The 20,161-nt window shown below is 48.9% G+C and overlaps 2 protein-coding genes across 2 annotated transcripts; one reads left to right on the plus strand and one right to left on the minus strand.

The window, feature by feature from the left end:
* Positions 1-1,322: 1,322 nt before the first annotated feature.
* On the minus strand, positions 1,323-12,033 carry ABHD14A (abhydrolase domain containing 14A). The gene is made up of 5 exons (XM_044656923.1): positions 11,891-12,033; positions 4,004-4,209; positions 2,856-2,971; positions 2,440-2,675; positions 1,323-1,725 (listed from the first exon to the last, which is right to left on the minus strand). Exons 1-5 carry the CDS (start codon positions 12,014-12,016, stop codon positions 1,543-1,545), a joined length of 867 nt encoding a protein of 288 aa, XP_044512858.1. The 5' UTR covers positions 12,017-12,033; the 3' UTR covers positions 1,323-1,542.
* A 301-nt stretch (positions 12,034-12,334) lies between these two features.
* Positions 12,335-18,354, plus strand: ABHD14B (abhydrolase domain containing 14B). The gene is made up of 4 exons (XM_044656924.1): positions 12,335-12,487; positions 13,478-13,709; positions 16,209-16,450; positions 17,330-18,354. The coding sequence occupies exons 2-4, from the start codon at positions 13,499-13,501 to the stop codon at positions 17,507-17,509; spliced, it is 633 nt and encodes a 210-aa protein (XP_044512859.1). The 5' UTR covers positions 12,335-12,487; positions 13,478-13,498; the 3' UTR covers positions 17,510-18,354.
* The last annotated feature ends 1,807 nt before the right edge of the window (positions 18,355-20,161 follow it).

The following is a 20,161-nucleotide window of genomic DNA, read 5'->3' on the forward strand; positions in this document are numbered from 1 at the left end:
CACAGGTGGGAGGGGAACAAGTCTCTCTGCAGGTCTGTCCTCCCCACTCTTTTCCTCCTGGCCCCTACCCCGCTCCAAGTGGTGCGCAGGATCTCACTGGCTCCATTTGCAGAAAATAGGGCACCTACCCTCATCAGAGGGAGCCTGGCTGCCCTGAAAGGTCACAAGAAAGGAGATGAGGCTCCCAGACCCTGGGGTCCTGGCTTCCCCAGTCATGGATGGAGGTGGGAGAAGGAAGGAAAGTGGGAATCGTCTATGATAGCTGTTCCATGCCTTTGGGGGTCCTGAACAGGCACTCGTGTCATCTGCCTTTCTATTTAACCCCGGACAGCCTCCTTTTGCAGTCTCCAGTCATCTTCGGTCATATCTGACTCTTTGTGGTTTTCTGCGTAGAGATCCTGGAATGGTTTGCTTTTTCCTTCTCCGGTTCATTTTACAGATGAGAAAACTGAGGCAAGCAGATTGAAGTGATTTGATCAGGGGCACATGGCTAGCAAGTATCTGAGATCAGATCTGAACTCTGAAGAGGCATGTTCCTGACTCCAAGCCTGGCATTCCATTGTGCCACCTTAGCTACCCCCCAGGCTCCTGATGCCACAGTGGATCCGGGATAGAAACAATGTTAACTTTGGGTGCCCTACCGAATCCTCTAAATCGCCCTAAATCACCCTAGCCAGCCATCGCTGGGGGCCATATGCCTTTGGCTAGTGAAAAGTTTCTTGGTCTAAGCAGTTAGGGCACATAGAGGGCGGGACTGAGCAACAGGAAAAAGTAAGTTCAAACACGGTCAACTGCTTCCTACCGTGTGACTGTGGGCAAAGCACTTAAATTCCCTCTCAGCCTCAGTTTCCCTCTCTGGGAAATGGGGGAATAACCCCACCTTTCCTCACAGTGGTTTAGAGAATCGAATAATATTCATGAACCTCAGAAGGCAAGCTGTTATTATTATTCCCAGGTAATTTTGGGATTTCCTTAAACCAGCTAGTTCTTGGTTTCTTGACTCCAGCTGGACTTGTTTTCCCAAAGATGAATAGAACCTTCTCATTTATGTTGTAGAGGGGATTTTTTTGGGAGTATGAGTTGTTCTAGACAGCTACCAACTCCAAGATTCTGTGATTTTTCTAGAGGAAGAAAGGACTTGCCCAGGGACATACAGCCAGTGTGGGGCAGGCTCCCCTGACTCTTTAAGTTGGGACTCTCTGCCTCTAGCTCAGGCCTTAGAAGCCAGTCTGATGCTGGATGGGAGAGGGAAGAACTGTCTCAAAACCTATCCTTCCCTTTCACTTCATGCCTCACAGACCCCAAACAAAATGGGTACCCTGTAAGCAGACAAAGTTCATTTATTAAAGTCCAAGGGAGTGAGAGTTGGCAGGGCTCCAAGGGGGCAACCAGGCGTTCCCAGTACCACCAGGCTTCTGCCTTGGCTACCTCTGGGATACGGGGGACAGGCAAGGAGCCTCGGCACCCCATCGGGGTCCCTGGAGATTCCTGGGGCCCGGCCTGCCCTCCAGGGACAGGATGGTCACGGCACAGATGCAGGTTTCAGGACAGCTTGTCGAGGAAGACCAGTAGGATATAATGGAAGTCATGGGGCTGCTGGAGGTAACAAGCATGGCCAGCATTTTGCAGCTTCGCTATGGAGTGGTTGGGGAGGTACTGAAGCTTCCTCAGAGACTCCCGGGCCAGGCCTTGGTCCAGAGCTCCATATATAATTAGTGTGGGGGTCTGCAGGGAGATGGTGGTGGAGAGGGAGGGAAAAGTCTTGAGGAGGAGACCTAGACCAGGGAGCCCCAAAGGCCGCCAGAAGCTGGCCCCACTAGCCTGCAGCCCTGTCTTCTGGGCTTCCTGGCTCAAAGCCTTGATCCTTGGCCATCTTCCTCAACACCACCAAGGCCCCTTGCCCTCCTCCAGGGCTGGGCTCAAAGGGCACCTCCACTGGGAAGTCTTCCCAGAATAGTTCTACCAAATAATTTATGAATTGGATTTTTTGTACAGAGTAACATCTAGAGCTGTGCCTGTTTAGTATGGTGGCCAGTAAGCTTCCTCAAGCCCATGGATAGAGCAGTTTCCCTGCCTAGCTTTGGGGCTCCCTGAGAGTAGGTAGGACTATGTCTCCCCGCTCCTATCAGGGAGCAATCTAAAGAAAGTGCCCTCCATGGTTTGGTAATAAGGGGAACATTCTCCAACTCCAGTCCCACCATACCACTTAGAAATCCCATCTCCTCCTCAGCCCAAGGCCTTCTTGAGCACAAAGGAGCTATAGAATACAGTGACTCTAGCACCAGAGGTCTGGGTTCAAATCCTGCCTCTGGTACTTCCTGACCCACCCAGGGCCAGGGCCTCAGTTCTCTGGCTTAAAAAACGAAGGGGCTGGACTCTGAGGTCATCATGTCCCCCCTCCCCCTCCCCCCAGCCCAGGGCACGGGCCTTCAGACTTACTTGGATGGCTGAGAACTGCTTGAATGTATAGTTTTCAGTGAAGGTGGGCGCAATGGAGACGAAGCCCCGAAGCTGCTGGTGCATGCGCATCAGAAAGGGCAGAGAGTACTGGCCACTCAGGGAGGGGCTGATCAACACCGGGTTTTTCACCTCGAGGTCTTGCAGGACTTGATCTAGGAGATGCGCCCGTCTGGCCTCTGTTTTGGCTGCTGGTGAGGGGGAGGAATTCCCAAAACCTGGCAGAGAGGGATGGAGAGAAGGGAAGAGGCAAACACAGAGAAGGTGGGAGATGGCGGCTTCGAGAGGCCCTCCTGAGCTCCCTGGCCATCTCCCAGCCCTTATCTCAGCCCTGGAGCCGTCCGGCCTCGAGCCTTCTTTTTCTTACAGAATCCCTCTTGGGGGATGCTGGCTCTCACCAGGGAGATCCAGAGCAATGGCTCGGTAGCCCCTCCGGGACAACATCTCCAGTGTCCCCAGTTTCTGCCAGATGTGGGAGCTGAAGGCTTTTCCATGTAGTAACACCACCTCAACCCTGTGGAAAGACAGGATGCGAGAGCCTGAGGTTCAAAGAGCCTGATGCCCGGTCCCACTCCCTGACCTCCCCAGCCTCAGACCAACGCAGCTGTGTGTCCATGCCTCGGAGAAGGGGAAGAAAATCCAGGTGGAGAATGAGAAAGGTCTCCTCCACCATACTGACTCTCCATTCATTTTGGAGACAGCCTTCCCCATCGTCCCAAGGGGCTGCTGCCCTCTCCCCAGTGGATGGGGTATCAAGATTTGACTCTGCCCTTTGGGGTTTGAAGAGATGGATCTGAGAAATGGGCTTAGCCTCACAGGGACAGTAAGACTCACTCACATTTCTAGAGTACATTTACAAAAGCACTTAGTCCTATATGTTTTCTCATCCAAACCCATGAGGCACAGTGCCAAAATTATGATCCCCATTTCACAGATGCAAAAACTGATGCTGAGAGAGGACAAAGGATTCCTAGGATATCAGGAGTCACAGCTGGAGTGGTCCTGAGAGATTATCTAATTCAGTGATTCCTCAAAGTGGGCGCCACCACCCCCTGGTGGGTGCTGCAGCGATCCAGAGGGACAGTGATGGTCACAGGTGCATTTATCTTTCCTATTAATTGCTATTCAGATTTTTAAAAAAATAATTTCCAGGGGGCTAAATAATATTTTTTCTGGAAAGGGGGCGGTAGGCCAAAAAAGTTTGGGAACCACTGAACTAATCCAACCCCTTGATTTTTTAGATAAGGAAATCTATTCTCTGAGAGGACAAAACTCTTACTGAAGACTACTCAGGGAATAAGATGGGGAGCTGGGATTTGGACAACAAATGGAGAGTTTTTCTTTAAAGGCCACCCACGCAGCAAGTTCACAGCAAAGCTAGAGGTGATGACTGTCAGCCACTGCATCAGGCTGTTTCCAGGACATGAAAGGCTTGCATCCTTGACCCACCAGCCAGAAGGATCAATGAGGGTGACCCAGGGAAGCCAGGGCCATGACAGAGGGGCTCTGGCACCCAGGGGTTGGGCCTAGGAGAAAGGACACGCACCTGTGTGGCTTGTGCATAGGCAGCACCTCTCTGTAGAAGAGTGAGGAGTTGTGGGTAAGGCCAGCTGTGATGGTGACATTGCCTTTGTCCAAGGTCCAGACGAGGGGATAGTGGAGACTGGGTAGTCCCAGGTACAGCAGTATAGTAAGGAGCAAGGCCAGGGCCAGCAAGACCCCCTTAGGCAATTTTGGGGTGCCCTGCATGCCCTGTAGGGAACAGAATGGCTGAGAGTCAGGGAGGGGATTCCCCCACACACTTCTCAACAGACTCTACAGCTAACTGACCCCACTGGAACCTCTGGCTAGAGAAAGGGTTCCGGCCCATCCCCCAAAGGTGGGAAGAATCAAGATTAGTTTTGGGGTGCCCTGGCTAGCTCTGAGGTCCAAGAACTCCCAACTTAGGTTCCTGGCTGCTCCCTCATTCTCCTAGGCTTGGAGTGTGAAGAGATGCATTTAGGTTGGGATTCTTAACCTTTCCAGGGATCTTCCCCAACAGCTTCTGGGTTCTTAAGGCATACATGCTAAGATCCCTCTGCACACATTGGGCATCCCAATGGAATAGGGACCCTGCCCTTCCTTGCCAACAAAGCGACCCATAGCTGCATTGGAAGGGCCCCCAGTGGTGGCTGGATGATAATTTGTTGAGAATATCGTGAAGAACATTCCTATTCAGGGACAGGCTATACTAGGTGCTTTCTGAGGCCCCTTCCAACAATGGCTGCTGGATTCTATGCCTCTTCCTTAGGCACACACAGTGTCCCTTACAGATGTTGTTACAGCCAGGCTTTATTTTGCAAATACACACACACACACACACACACTCATATAGAAACCCATCATCTCCCTTATATATCCCTTAAACACAGAGACACCATGTTCCTGTTCCCCCAGGCTACCCCTGAATTATAAAGACACGTTTTCCACTGAGCCCAAAAGATGCTCTGTGTCCTCCATATGCCCCTGTGTTCCTTGTATGTCTACACACATCACTAGTGTCTCTTGGGCTCATTGGCCCAAATCACAGAAACTCCTTTTCATCCCAATACACCTTGGTGGGGAGGGAGCTTGCCTCCTACTGCCTGAAATAGGGGTCAGTCCAGTCCCTACTGCCACTACACACTGTCAACAGAGGTATTCTACCCTGCTCTGCTCCCTTTGGAATTCAGGGATGGAATAGGGAGAAACCCCTGTCCCCTTTCCGGAGGGACAAGGGTAGAGTTTTACCAAAGGAACTTAAAGGGAAAATTGGGAAACAAAGACCATCAAACTGTGACTATTAACAGATAATTCCCCTTGACTTCTTGAACTTGACTTCTCCTCTATGTCTATCCTAAAATGCCTGGGAATAATCTGACAGAGTCTTGGTTATTGCTCTTCGGTCATTGGGTCTGCCCAAGAGCATCTATCCCTTTATATGCATCATATCCCAGTGTTCCAGCTGCTGTTGTACAAGCCTTGTTCTTTATTCCCTTTATCCCCTAATTTGCTGCATCGTTCCTGCCTTCCAACCCTGCTCCACAATGCCTCAGTTCATCTCTGCCCACCCCATCTATTATGCTTTCTGAAATGCCTGCTTCATAACAGATATACTTCCTTTCATTTCAAGTCTCTTCCTTTGTCCCCCTTTCCATCTTCTGGCCCTCACTGAGACCTGGCTCCCTCCTGATGAAACCCACTTTCTTCAACACCCTTCCCTGTATTCACTCCACTTTCATATACCTCAGTCATGATACTGGAAAAGTGGAAATGGTCCTAGATCTTTATTGCTGGTTTAAACTCACCCTCTCCCACCTTCACTGTATAATTTTTCCTCCTCTGAATTTCACTATTCTAATTTATTATGGAATCTAGATCCTGTTGGCATTCTAGGAATCCCAAGGATCTTCTCACTCTCCATGAGATCTTTTCCCCATTTACTTGTCTCTCTTCAGTCCCTGAATGGCACTCCCTCCCCATACTCTCTGGTAGAGAATCTGGATTCATACTTCATGAAGGAAAATGAAAACATTTGCTGAGAGCTGTCCTTTCACCCTCCTCCTTATCTCACATCATGCAGACATCTTCCCCCACTATCTCCTCCTTCACTCTGGTCTTTGATAAAGAGGTAGCCTTCCTCCTTGCCAAAGTCAACCCCTCTAATGTACCCTCCATTTCATCCCTTTCTGTCTTCTCCAGAAGAAGTTCCCGTCCATCATCCCCACTTATAACTTACCTTCAACCTTTTCCTGTCTACTAACTCCTTCCCTACTGCCTATAAACTGTCCAGGTCCTCCTGATCCTTAATGAACTTCCTCCTCTTGACCCTTCCAGCTCTGTTAGCTGGAATCCTTTTTCTGTTTTTCTCTTTGTGGTTAACCTCCTTGAGAAAGCCATCTACATTAAGAGCCTCCACTCTCAGCAATCTCTTATCACTTTCTCCCAAATAGTCTCTCCTATCTAGGTTTTCATAGCACTGTGTTCTGGTTATGCTTCCATCTGTCTCATTAATCCTCAGTCTTTGCTAGTTTTTCATTTATGCCATTTCCACTCACTAATCATGGTGTCCCCCAAGGCTCTGCCCTATGCCTTTTCTCCCCTTCCTTAATATACATCTCCTTTTCGCCACACATACATACACAATCTGTAAAGGAGGTGCTATCATTATCCCCATTTTATAGACAAGGAAACTGAAGCAGGGGTTAAGTGACTTGCCCAGGGTCATAGAAGGAGTAAATAAATGTCTAAGATAGGATTTGAACTCAAGTCTTTCTATCTTCAGGCCCAGAGCTCTACCCATTGTACCACCTCTCTTCCACATGGTATAATGAATGGAAAACTAGGTTTGGAGTCAGAGAATTTGGGGTAAAATCCTGGCTATATCATTTGTAACTTGTGTGATCTTAACTAAGTTCCTTCCTCTCTTCCAGGGACTCAGTTTCTTTTTCTATAAACTAGGACAGCTGAACTAATCTATAATTCCTTCCAGCCCTACAATCTAAGGAATACACACACACACACACACACACACACACACACACACACACACACACACACACACTCTAAAACTGGGATAATAACAATAATAACAGCTATATGGTGCTTTAAGACTTGTAAAGTATTTTACATACACTTTTTTCATTTGACCTCACAACATCCCTATGAGATTATTATCCCCATTATACAATTTAGCAAACTAAAGTTGGAAAGTTAAATGACTTCCCCCCTCCCCAGGGAACACAAGTAATCATCTGAGGCAGAATGAATCCAAGTCCAGCAGTCTATTCACTAGATCACTTAGCTATAGAATGAAGGTTGGATTTTCAGAGTGGAAGATCTGGGATTGAATGGTAGCTGCTCCTTGCTAGCTATAAGAACTAGGAAAAGTCACTTAACTTCCCTGGAGGTAATGAATACTTAGCATAGATATGTCTGGGATAAAGATATCCCCACTGGCTAGAAATCTTATGTAAATTAGACTAAACCTCTTTCTAACCTTTTTCCCCTCTTTCTTCTCCAGGCTTCTCCACCCCTAGCCTCCTAATTCCAAAGACTTAATCTAGTTAAAGCCCTACTTATTTACAAAACCAGTAATCAGGACAGCCTATCACCAAACAGTTATTAAGCATATTACTGCTTGCCAGTTACTGTGCTAAGAGCCAGGAGAGCCCAAGAAAGGCAAAAGCCTCCTAGCCTTGAAGGAACTCCCCCTGGCCCTTCGGGGAGGCAGCATGGAAGATCACTTACATACAGGATGGACAGGGATTATCTAGGCAGGGAAATCATTGGAGGGGAGAAGGAGTGAATTAGGAAAAGCCTCCTGCAGAGGTAAGATGTGAGCTGAGTCTTGAAGAAAGCCAGGGAAGAGAAGCTAAGAGGCCAGAGGAGAAGGGGAGATGGGAACGTGACAGGCATGGAGGAGGTGGCAGTCAATGTCAAGTCAAGGGGATGAAGATGGAGCAGTGTTTAAGGAAGAGGACCTAGGCCAGTGTAATGGGATTGTTGTGAGTGGAAGGAGGTAAAGTATGAGAAATGTAAAGAGGGGCAGGCTGATGGCATCATGAGACCTATACTTTCTAACCCACCCACCCACCCACCCCTCAGAGATTCTCTTCAGTCTAATCTGTTTGTACCTTTATGTGCTACTTGGCACATACTGGGGCTGGACTCTGAAAGACTTGAGCTCACACCTAACCTATATCAGCTGTGTGACCCTGGCTAAATGATTTAAAACTGTCAGCCTCAGTTTCTTCAACTGTAAAATAGAGATAGTAATAGCATACCTATCTGCCAGAAGTATTGTGAGAATCAAATGAGATATTTCTAAGGTTCTTAACAACAGTGCCTGGAACACAGTATTAAATGTATCCTTCCCTCTTTCCTTTCTTTTTTCCCTTCCTCCTTCCTTCCCCTCTTCCCTCCCTCCTTCCTTCTTTCCCTCCTTCCCTCCCTCCCTTCATCCATCCTTCCTTTCTCCCTCCCTTCCTTCCTTCTGTTGACTGACTCGAGGATGGATTGGAATAGAGAGAGAATTAAGGCAGGGAGATCAGTTAATCCTGGCAAGAAGTAGTAAGGTCCTGAACTAAAAGAGGTGGCAAAGTGAATAAAGAGAAGGAACCTACTGTGTGTGTCTGTGTGTTTTTTAAAACCTTCTGCTTTCAGTTTTAGAATTAATACCAAGTATCAGTTCAAGGCAGAAGATCAGTAAGGGCTAGGCAATTGGGGTTAACTGCTTTGCCCAGAGTCACACAACTAGAAGTGTCGGATATCAGATTTGAACCCAGAGTCTAGTCTACAGAATTGGTTCTCTATCCACTGAGCCACCTAGCTGTCCCAGTGTGTTTTCTTTCACAACAGATATGGAGGGGGAAGCTAGTGGCTCAGTGTATAGAAAGCCAGGCCTAGAGATGGGAGGTCCCAGGTTCAAATCTTAACTAGATTAATTTTGGGATTAGGAGGCTAGGGGTGGAGTGGAGGTGGAGAAGCCCGGAGAAGAAAGAGGGGAAGAAGGTTAGAAAGCGGTTTAGTCTTTCTAATTTACATAAGATTTCTTCCTTTCACTGTGACCCTGGGGCAAGTCACTTGACCCCCCATTGTCTAGCCTTTTACTGCTCTTCTGCCTTGGAACCAATACATAGTATAGATTCTAAGACAGAAGGTAAGGGTTTAAAAAAATGGCAATATGTTTTGCATGACTGCAAATGTATAACCTATATCGAATTGCTTGCCTTCTCAATGAGAGGCATGGGGAGGGAGAGAAAGGAGAGAATTTGGAACTCTCCATTTAAAAAGATGAATGTTAAAAACTGTTCTTACATATAGTTGGGGAAACAAAAAAATTTTTTTAATGTATAAATAAAAGAGAAGGGGACCTAGAGGAGAAGATGCTATAAAGGTCTGAACGATAAGATCTGACAACAGACTGGATATGTGGAATGAGTGTGAGAGAGGAGTTAGGGATGATATCAGGGTGATAGGACAGGGTGACTTAGATAGAGGATGAGAGGGGAAGGTCTTCTATCAGAAAGAACACATGATCTGGAATCCAAATACATGGACTTGAATACAGTTTGGCCACTCACAAGCTATGTGACCTTAGGTAAGTCACTCAGCCTTGGTTTTTTGCTCTGAAAAATAAAGGGGAGCTGGCCAGTGTCTCATAAAATCCAAACACACACACACACACACACACACACTCACTCACTCACTCAAATTCCCCCTTTTAACTAGGAGAGCAGGGGAAAGACTGGCAAAAATTAAGACTTAGATGAACACTTAACACGATGAGCTCCAATTTGCTGCACAGTCTAAAGGTGGAAGGTTACATCATAAAGAAAAATTAAAGGACAGGAGGTGGTGCCTTTCATAACTCTGACTAGGGGAAAGGAGGGATGGTGTTGGGATTCTTAACCAAACAAGGGATAGAAGTGATGAAAAAATTTTAAACAATTTCAGTTACATAAAATGTTGAAATTATGAAATTAAATGCAAAGAAAACTATTAAGCAGGAAAAAATGTTTGCCTTAAATTTCTCTGACAAATAAAAGGGCATTCAAATATGACCATTCTCTGAGAGATAAGCAGTTAACGGCTATGAATGAACAATTTGCAGTTTTTGGAGAGGAAACTGTGTGGTAAAATAATCTCTGAATCACTTATAGGAGGAATGGAAATTAAAAGAACCCTGTCTTGGGTTCAAATTTAACCTCAGACACTACCTAGCTGGATGACCCTGAGCAAGTCACTTAACCCTCATTGCCTGGCCTTTACCACTCTTCTGCTTTGGAATCAGTACATTGTATTGATTCTAGAATGGAAGGTAAGGATTAAAAAAAAAAAAAACACCCTGGTATTTTACCAGGCAAAGTGGCAAAGATGATAAAAGATGTTAGACTATAGGAAGACAGGCATACTAATACATTATTGGTGGAACTGTGACTTGGTTCAAACATTCTGGGAAATGATTTGGAGTTATAAGGGAAAAGTCACTAAAGTATTCATTGCCTTTACCCTAAAAAACAAACAAACAAAAAACCCCAGAAAGACCCCATATTTAATATCAAAATATTCATAGCAGCACTTTTTGTGGTAACCGTTAAATGAGGCAGTGGATAGTGTGCTAGGCCTGGGAGTGGGAAAGATCTGAGTTCAAATTTAATCTTATTTACTAGCTATGTGCCCCTGGACAAATCACTTTGCCCATTTGCCTCAGCTTCCTCATCTGTAAAAAAGGGATAAAAATAAAGCTCTTAACACAGTGGTTGGCACATAGTTTAGTGCTATATAAATATTAGCTATTTATTATCATTATTATAGCAAAAAAAAAAAACGGGAAAGAAAATGGAAGCTTATCTACTGGGAAATGATCACAGTGGCATAATGAACTGAATGGAATACAACTTTGGGGTAAGAAACTAGGAATATGAAGACGATGCAGGGAAATGTGCAAAAATCTGGACAACAATAATTCCCACTAGTAGTACCTGAAAACCACAGGATCTCAAAAGGTAAATTGAGAATCCTTAACAAAATTTACATCTTTTTTAAGTAGAAACAGGAGATGGCCGTGGAGCCCTCACAATAATTGGTAGCATTTCTATGGACCGAGGAACTCCACAAACACCCTGATAACAACCTTGGGGCGATAAATACTATCATAATCCTCATTTTAAAGACATTTGTCCAAAGTATATTAAATATGAGGCTGGATAGGAACTGGCGTCTTCCAACCTAATCTGGTACTCACTAAGCAACCTCGCTTCCCCCCCTGCAGACTGTGACAGAATCTGACACTGGAGCTGTTTGCTGTGTGCTTGGTTTCGCTTAACTTCTTTGTTTAAAGGGAAGAACTGTTGGGGAAATGCATGCCCATCTGCTGGGAAAAGGCCATTGTGGCATTATGAACTGAATGGAAGACATTTGGTTAAAGGGAAGGTGTACCTGGAAAGGACCGTGGGGTCGCTAACAAAGACGATCAATAAAAGTGTTTTCCTCTCGGGCCTTTCCAGGTCTAAATCTAGGGTCTGAAGCCTCGATACTCTTCGTGCGGGCATAAATAACGTCTCTTGCAAAGTGAAGATACCCTCGCAAGGCCCCGTAAGCCCAGCCCATTGGCTGTCCACCCAAACAGTACCCAGCGCCTATGCAAGAACTCCTCTTAAAGGGACCCAGACAGTATCCATTGCTCACATGGTCCCCTTCACACGCTCACAATAACCGCGCCGGCCCACCCCCGGCCATACACACTAGGTAGGTAGCCCTGACAAATGCACCACACCCCACGCACGCTTGTACGCCTTTGCGCAAACACACACGTCTCCACCACCAAGGGCCAGCCCAGAGAGCTGCAGGGTCAGACCTCCCCGGGACTCGGAGCTGTCTCCAGGTTCCCCCCCTCCCCGGGGACACTCACACTCACCGGGCCCCACCCCGCCCCAAGAGCCAAGCAGAGGCCAGGGAGGGTCCGCAGCAGCGCTAATTTCCTGGGGAGGGCGGGACAGGTAGCAACCAATGAGGACGCCGGGTGGCGGCGCGTCATCGGCCCTGGAAAACAGAGTTCCAGAATCGGCTACAAAGTTGCCCTGCCCCTCCTCCGGCGGCTGCCTCCTTGGCTCCCTCCGCCCTCAGCCTCTGGGGCGGATGGCTAGGCGCTGAAGGAGGGGCGGGTCCCACAGGTTAAGCCCAGTCTCTGCTGGACAGGGTAGTGCCAATCCCACCTCCTTTGCGCAGGCTCTCCAGATTGGGCCAGGAAGAGCTGGAGGAGGAGCCGAGGCCGGGCGGGGAAGGAGCGGTTCAGGGGCTCCGCCTCCCCACCGCGATGCTAGCTCGGGTGCAGCCACCAGAGGGCTCGCGAGTGGGCCCGGGGCCCTGCATCCTTTCACTGGGGCGGGCCCCAGCCCCTGCCCCTGCCCTTTTCCCTGCTTCTCCGCCCATCCAAGCCCCAGCCCCTCCTGCCTGCACAGTCACCCTGGCCCTGGTCCGCCTGCACACAGCCCTCTGAGCCCACCAGGTATCTCCCCAGCTCTTCTGTCTATCAGGCCTAGCTCTTTCCGACCTCCCTGAAGACCCAGGTCCCGCTTTACCCAGCCCCTCCTCTCCCAGTTCCCTGGTGACATCCCACCCCCCACTACACCCTAGGCCCACCCTGCTCCCTCCTCCAATACCTGGTCCCCAAGTCCCTTGGTCTCACCCCAGCCCTGGTCCTTCCTCCACCCCAATCCTGGGGTCACCCAGCCTCGTGGCCTCTCTCCCTTCCCCCACTCCACCCTGGTCCTTCCCCCCCCCCCCCCTTCCTCCCATTCCTGATCCCCTTCCTGCTCCTCCAACTGTCTTTGTCTTCTTCCGGAACCCCTTTCCCATCCCCCACGGCCTTCTCTGCTCCCCCTCCCCCTAGATGGGGCCCCAGGCCGAACTTAGGCCAGAATGTGAGTCCTGGGAGGGAGGAGTTGTCTGTTGTGTCCTTGGCCACCTGCCAGCCCAGCTTGGGACAAGCAGAATCAGCAGCCATGATTTGTCCCAGAATAGGCCTGTGTGGCAAATGTACCTGCGTTCAGGGCCTTGGTGTGCCCTCCATTCAACGAGCATCTGCCCTGCAGGCCCCTGTGGCTTGGTGTTGGAAGGCTGCAGAGTCATGAATGCCCACAGGGCAGCCCTATGTCCAGAGCATGTTGCAGGCAAACACGAGTATCCGCTGCTTTGGGTTGGCTTGGGTTTTGGGAAGGAGGGGCCAGCCTTGTGGCTTCAGTGACCCCAACCAGAAACACCTCAGCCTGGCCTCCTATACTTAATAGATGCGTGACCCTGGATAAGTCCCCTAACCTCTGTCAGCCTCAGTTTCTTCAAGTGTAAAATAGGAGCAATCATGGTACCTTTCCTATGAGTCAGTCTTGTCCTTGCCTTCCTCTGTCCTAGGGCCTGTTGCTCATCCCCCTCAGGCCCTCTTCACCTTCCTGGCCCTCTGGCTGTGCCCCTCACCCACCTGTGCCCTGTGCCCCTGCAGAGCCAGCACTGGAGGTGAAACATGACCAGCGTGCAGTCCAGTGAAGGCACCATCCCTGTGCTGGGACAGAAGCTCTTCTACCGGGAGGCTCGGCCTGGTGGTGGGCAGAACCCTCGTCTCTCTGTGCTCCTACTCCACGGCATCCGCTTCTCCTCTGAGACTTGGCTTAAGCTGGGCACGCTGGACAAACTGGCCCAGGCTGGCTACCGGGCTGTGGGCATTGATCTGCCAGGTATGGGCCAGAGTTCCCTGGAGGAGACAGGTTTAATACCTTAACTGAGTGGGAAAGTAGGGAGTGGGGTGGGGAGAAAGGGGAGCCCTAAGTGGCTCTTGGAGCTGAAATCAAATGTTAGAAGGTGGATGAGTTAGAAAACCCTCATTCAGCAACGGGAGATACGAATAGTGATGAGGAAAACTGGAGTTGTTCTGGATACAATTTTAGAACCTTCTAAAGAGATGTAAGCAGAGACTGGGAAGCTCAACAGGTCTTGTATCTTGACTTCTAAGTCTGGAAAACACACAAAGGTCCACAAAGCTGCTATTTCCATCCATCCTGCCTTAAGAGAAAAGATCAATTTCATAGAATGTCAAAGTTAGAGAAGACTTCAGGGATAATCTAGTGTAATTCCTTCATTTAAAGGATGATAAAACAGGCCCAGAGAAGAGAACTGAAATTGTCTGTTTAAAATTTTTTGATCACTTCTGTCCCTTGTTTGGTTAAGAATCCCAACACCATCCCTCCTTTCCCCTAGTCAGAGTTGTAAAAGGCACCACCTCCTGTCCTTTAATTTTTCTTTATGGTGTAACCTTCTACCTTTAGACTGTGCAGCAAATTGGAGCTCATTGTATTAGGTGTTCATCTAAGTCTTAATTTTTGCCAGTCTGCTTTCCAGTTTTCCCAACTCTCTTGGTGGGATAAGGAGTTCTTCCCCAAGAGTTTGTGTTTGGAGTTTATGAGACACTGGCCAGCTCCCCTTTATTTTTCAGAGCAAAAAAACAAGGCTGAGTGACTTACCTAAGATCACATAGCTTGTGAGTGGCCAAACTGTATTCAAGTCCATGTATTTGGATTCCAGATCATGTGTTCTTTCTGATAGAGGACCTTCCCCTCTTGGAAATTTTCTAGTCCTCTCATCCTCTTCCTAAGTCACCCTGTCCTATCACCCTGATATCATCCCTAACTCCTCTCTTACACTCATTCCACATGTCCAGTCTGTTGTCAGAGCTTATCCTTCAGATCTTTATAGTATCTCTCCTCTAGGTCCCCTTCTCTTTTACTTTTACATTTTTAATTAATTAATTTTAATTATTTAAATTCACATTTAAATCTTCTGTGGATAACACCCTAAGCTGTGGGCAGCAGAGCTTGGAATCAGGACTTGGTTTCATGCGTTCAAATCCAGCCTCAAATATTTCCTAGCTGTGTGATCTTGGGCAAGTCTCTTAACCCTGTTTGCCCAAGTTTCTTCATCTGTAAATGAGCTACAGAAAAAAGTGGCAAATCACTCCAGTATTTGGTGCCAAGAAAAGCCCAAATGGGATCACAGTGACCACAAAAGAGACCCCCACCCCAGTGAAGAGGGCAGCACTCTTACATGGAATAAAAACCTAATGGCTGTTTGCATATACAGATACCCAAGCCATCATCTCCATGCAGATAATTTCCAGATCTCGTATTCAGCCCTAATCTCTCTCTGCTGAACTGCCGTCTCTCATCTCCAACTGGATATCCCACCCCCAGACATCCCCAACTCAAAGACCTGGCTGGCTTCTAGTGCCAGTTCTTGGTTTGTGTCCACAACCAAACCCCAAAACAGTCATCTCCAAACTTCCCTCCTAGGTCAAGGGCACCTCTGTCTCCCCTGACTCCTAGGCTTACCACTCATGGCCAAATCTTGTCATTTCTACCTTCCCAACATCTCTCCCCTTTCTTCTCTCTTGGCCACAATCCTACGTCAGACCCCCATCACTTCTCACTCAGGCTACAGCCTTCTTACTGCTCTCCCTTTCTCCATCCTCTCCCCCATCTAATACATCCTCTAATCAGCTGCCAAATCACCCCCTCCTTTACCCAGTGGGTTTTGATGGCTGCCTGTTGCCTTCAGGATCCAATATAAACTCTTTTTGACATTTAAACCCTTTTTTTTACCTGACCCTTTCCTACCTTTCCAATTTAAATTTAGCACAGTAGAGTAGATGCTTACTAAATGCTTATTCTCTTTCCTGGCCCATAGTAAGCACTTAATATTCTTATTTGACTTTTACAAGAACCTAGTAAGATAAATATATTAATATTGTCTCTATTTTACAGATGGGACAAACGAGGCTTAGGAAGGTCACATCTTCACTGATGGTCACACAGCTAGTTAGTGTTAGAGACAGGACTTGAACATAGTTCTATCCTCACTTCAAGGCCAACACACTTCTTGCCTTTTTTTTTTTTTTAAACTATTTCCTTCCATCTTAAAATTAATACTGAGTATTGGTTCCAAAGCAGAAGAGTGGCAAGGGCTAGGTAATAGGGGTTAAGTGACTTGCCCAGGGTCATATAGCTAGAAAGTAGCTGAGGCCACATTTCTATCTGTAGTCCCTTTTAGCTCTAAATCCTAGCTGTTGCGAAATAGCTGATTGACCAGAGTAGGCTGGGAACAAAACAGTCAGAGAAGGTTTCTCGGAGTAGATGAACCATTCTTTTCTCCAGTTTGCCTTCTTTCCCCTTCCCTTCCTCCAGGTCTAGGCCAGTCCAAGGAGGCATCAGCCCCCACCTCCATTGGAGAGCCGGCCCCCAGCAGCTTTCTGCAGGCTGTGCTGGAGGCTCTGGAGATGGGTCCCACTGCTCTGGTCAGCCCATCTCTGAGTGGAATGTATTCATTGCCCTTCCTCATAGCACCTAGCTCCCAGCTCCGTGGCTACGTGCCTGTTGCCCCAATCTGCACAGATAAAATCAGCGCCGCTGACTATGGCCGTGTTAAGGTATGTGTGTATGTGGGAAGGTGGGAAGAAACAGGGACAAGGACAGAACGGCCCCTCCACACTGGCTGGACCTGACCCCTGAGGCTGGTGAGGACCGTCTCCTACTAAACTGGAAGCTCCATGAGCAAAGGGTCTTGGTGACTCTTTTTTTTTTTTTTAAGTGTAACTTTTTTTCTATTAACAAGCACTTATTTTCTCCCCTACCTTGCCATTGGGGAAAAAAGAAATCCCTTGTAATAAATATGAATAGTCAGTTATTCAAACACTTTCTTTTCCCTTGTACTATCCACTCTCTGGTGCTGGAGGGGTGAGCACGGTGCTCTGTAAACTACAGGCATCAATGGGGGCAGCTGGGTAGCTCAGTGGATTGAGAGCCAGGCCTAGAGAAGGGAGGTCCTAGGTTCAAATCCGGCCTCAGACACTTCCCAGCTGTGTGACCCTGGGCAAGTCACTTGACCCCCATTGCCTACCCTTACCACTCTTCCACCTATAAGTCAATACACAGAAGTTAAGGGTTTAAAATTAAAAAAAAAACAAAAAACTACAGGCATCAAGTCAATAATTGGTGAATGTAGAGCAGAAATTTTGTTCCCCTGCCTTTTAGGGGAAGGGTTGACCAAAGCTGGAGGACACTAGCCACTCTGGGTTTGATCTTTAGAGTTCCTTTGATGTGGGACCCCTTCATTAGGGCAGGCTTCCTGGAGCTGAACCCCATGCCTTTGTTTCTCATCCAACTAACCCACAGGATAAGAAGGGGGAGACCCTCCTGGGAGAGGAAGTTAGGGTGAGGGGCCCTGGGGGTCAGGGGTGGGATTTAGGAGTGGCTGATGTGGACAGGTCCTTGACGGTTTTCTCCACCCTTCCTCTACTCCCCCCCAGACTCCCACTCTGATTGTGTATGGGGACCAGGATCCTATGGGGGAGTCAAGCCTCAAGGACCTGCAGCAACTACCTAACCACAAGGTGATGGTGATGGCGGGTGCGGGACACCCCTGCTACCTGGACAAGCCGGATGAATGGCACTCGGGGCTCCTGGATTTCCTGAATGGGCTATCGTAAGGCCTAAGCTAGTCCTGGCCTACCCTGGACCTCATTCCCTGTTGATTAAGGGAGGTGGGACTAAGAGCCAAATCCCTGTCCCATTTACCCTGCTATATTCCCCTGCTTTTCTGGCTGGCCTGCATGGCTGACCTGACAGCTGTCTGTCCATCTCTCTACCTGCCTGTCTGTCTGTTCAGAGGGAGCTGTCTGTCTAGCACCTGGTCTCCCTTCCTTCCTGTTTGGGAGCTGGAGGTCTACTTTGGATTTGTTTGTCTCTGCTTGGTTATTCGTCATCTTTCTGGAACCTTCCTCTCTGGTGGAGGTCTGTCTCTCTGTCTGTCTGTCCTGTCTCTCTTTCTCTCCCTCCTCAGAGCTAGAGGTAGATGAGAAGAATCAGAATAAAGAAGACACAAGGAAGGGATCGGATCCCAGGAGAGGGTAATTTAGTAAATGCATATCTCTCATCACTCCGGCCTTTCCAAGCTCCTTCCCTTTTCCTCCCTCTTTCCTCACGCATACACCTAGAAGATTCCATCTGTATACACACCCTGGGCATACAGCTATACCCATGTGGCAGCACATTCTTGGACCCACACGTACGCTTGCCAGTGAGGTCTCCAAGAGCAAAGGAGCTCCCTGGGATGGAGGGGGACGATTCTGGGAGTGTGTAGCTCTGGGGTTCATGAGCCCTGAGGTGGGGGCTCACCTCTCCTTAAATAACCCCCACAGGAGAAAGGAGGGGATAGTAAACAGTTGTTGAGAGGGCCAAGCCAAGTCCCTGATGCCTGTAGTGTCTGCCTCTCGATGCCCTTGAATCATGGCGGGTTGGGAAAGAAACAGAAATAAAGAATTCAGACCATCTAGCCGCTTGTCCTTGTCTCACCAGCTCAGACATTCTTACTTTGACCAGTCCCCATCCTCCCATCCCCTCCCACCCCATGTCCAGCAGATGGCCTTGTGACCCTGGTCTTCCTGTCCAGATGGAGGGTGGACTTGGGTTCTCCTCCACCCCCTCTGAGGGCCCAGGAGGCTCAGCTGGGTGCAGGGAGATCAGAGCACCCAGGATGATCCGCTTACCTTGAAGGGAATTTGCTGAGGGGGGAGGAGGGCTGTAAGGAAAACACTTTGGAAGCCATCAAGAACTTTTAGTTTATAGCCAGACCTGTGAATTTCCTGGCCTAGGAAACTCCTGGTGAGGCTCTTCCCTGTACCCAAGGGGGAGCACCTGCCTTACCTGCACAGAGTGGGATGGGTTCAAATGAGATATTTGCACAGTCTCTGGCACAGAATGCCAGATAAATGCTTATTCATTTCCCCTTCCCTTTCTTTCTTTCTTTCTTTCTTTCTTTCTTTCTTTCTTTCTTTCTTTCTTTCTTTCTTTCTCTCTTTCTCCTTCTTTTCTTTCTTTCTTACCTATACCTTCTGTCTTAGTATCCATTCTGAGACAGAAGAATGGAAAATGCTAGGCAATGGGGGTTAAGTGACTTGGCCAGGGTCACACAGGACATGTCTGAGGCCAGATTTGAACCCCTGACCTCCCATCTCTAGCCCTGTCTCTATCCACTGTACACCTCTTCCCTTTCCAGAAAAGGTCCCTTCCTTCCCTGCTCCCTACTTCTGAGGGTTCGAATTGCCCGAGGCACTGAAAGATGAAATGATTTGCCCAGGCTTCAGGCTCATGATCAGTAATGGGTCAGGGACAAGCCTTGAACCTAGGTCTTCCTGACCCAGAGGCCGTCCATCCCCCGGATTATGAAGGCTTTTGAAATGTTTATTATTATTGACCATGAAAAGGGGTGTATTTCCAGGAGAAACAGAGGCCGAGTGAGTTCTTTCCCAGTAGCCATCGCCGGTCTGTGGGGAAAGGTGGGGCTCACCTCTGGGACCCCTGGAAACAGTTCTGCAGCCCTTCTGGAAGATGGAAGCCCCCCACTTCCCTTCTTGCCCTCCTCCCCTCCGTACACCCCAAACTCAGTGTTCCCCCCAGAGTGGCAGACACACACAGGGACTCCAGGCTCCTGGGAAACAGCACAAAAAGAAATTTGTCATGGCTTGGGTCTAAAACCGTTCTGGGGGGGGTACCCCCCACGCCCCCACACCCATGCCCACGCCCAGATAGGGAGACCAGAGAGATTCCGTGGAAATCCTCTAGTCCGAGTCCTTCATTCTAAGGCTGAGGGAAGTGAGGGAGAGGAGGAGAAATGGGAGAGGAGAAGAAGCCGCCCGAGCCAGGCAGGCAGGAGGCACAGGCTGCTCCCTCCGAGGGGGTCAGAGGAGGATGGGAGCCCACAAGGGCAGGGAGCTGAGCAGAAAGGAGACAGCGGCCCGGACAGAAGCAGGTGGGTGCGAGGGAGGGGGCGCTGGGCATCCCTTGCCAGCCCGGTCGGGGCATCCCTGGGGAGGGGGCAGCCCTGGCCTCCCTGGCATCTGGGCTGGGCTGGAGGCTAGGCTGCGGCATTGTTGGGGCCCTGGCGCCTTTATCTGCTGTAATCGGATCCCAGAGGGAGGGGAGGGGGCTGGGGGGAGGGGAGGGGCTGGCAGGCGGGCAGGCCGAGGGGAGGGAGGCTGGGCGAGGGGGGGGGCACACAGATTCCCGTGCTCCTGGCCCGGCTCGGGCTCGCCTGTCAAACACTTCATTGTTCGCAGCTGATGTCACTAGCAGTTGTGAGC

Source organism: Gracilinanus agilis, chromosome 1 (genome assembly GCF_016433145.1).
Source record: "Gracilinanus agilis isolate LMUSP501 chromosome 1, AgileGrace, whole genome shotgun sequence".
In the NCBI taxonomy this organism is placed as follows: domain Eukaryota; kingdom Metazoa; phylum Chordata; class Mammalia; order Didelphimorphia; family Didelphidae; genus Gracilinanus; species Gracilinanus agilis.

What these genes read in the sequence shown, in the direction of transcription:
- ABHD14A (XM_044656923.1), bottom strand. Translation starts at nt 12,016, where the DNA reads ATGACGCGCCGCCACCCGGCGTCCTCATTGGTTGCTACCTGTCCCGCC. An exon ending in CGGGGTGGGGCCCGGTGAGT is followed by an intron (nt 4,210 to 11,890) that starts GTGAGTGTCCCC and finishes TGTTCCCTACAG; the next exon opens with GGCATGCAGGGCACCCCAAA. An exon ending in CATTGCTCTGGATCTCCCTG is followed by an intron (nt 2,676 to 2,855) that starts GTGAGAGCCAGC and finishes CCTCTCTGCCAG; the next exon opens with GTTTTGGGAATTCCTCCCCC.
- ABHD14B (XM_044656924.1), top strand. Translation starts at nt 13,499, where the DNA reads ATGACCAGCGTGCAGTCCAGTGAAGGCACCATCCCTGTGCTGGGACAG. An exon ending in TGTGGGCATTGATCTGCCAG is followed by an intron (nt 13,710 to 16,208) that starts GTATGGGCCAGA and finishes CCCTTCCTCCAG; the next exon opens with GTCTAGGCCAGTCCAAGGAG. An exon ending in CTGACTATGGCCGTGTTAAG is followed by an intron (nt 16,451 to 17,329) that starts GTATGTGTGTAT and finishes ACTCCCCCCCAG; the next exon opens with ACTCCCACTCTGATTGTGTA.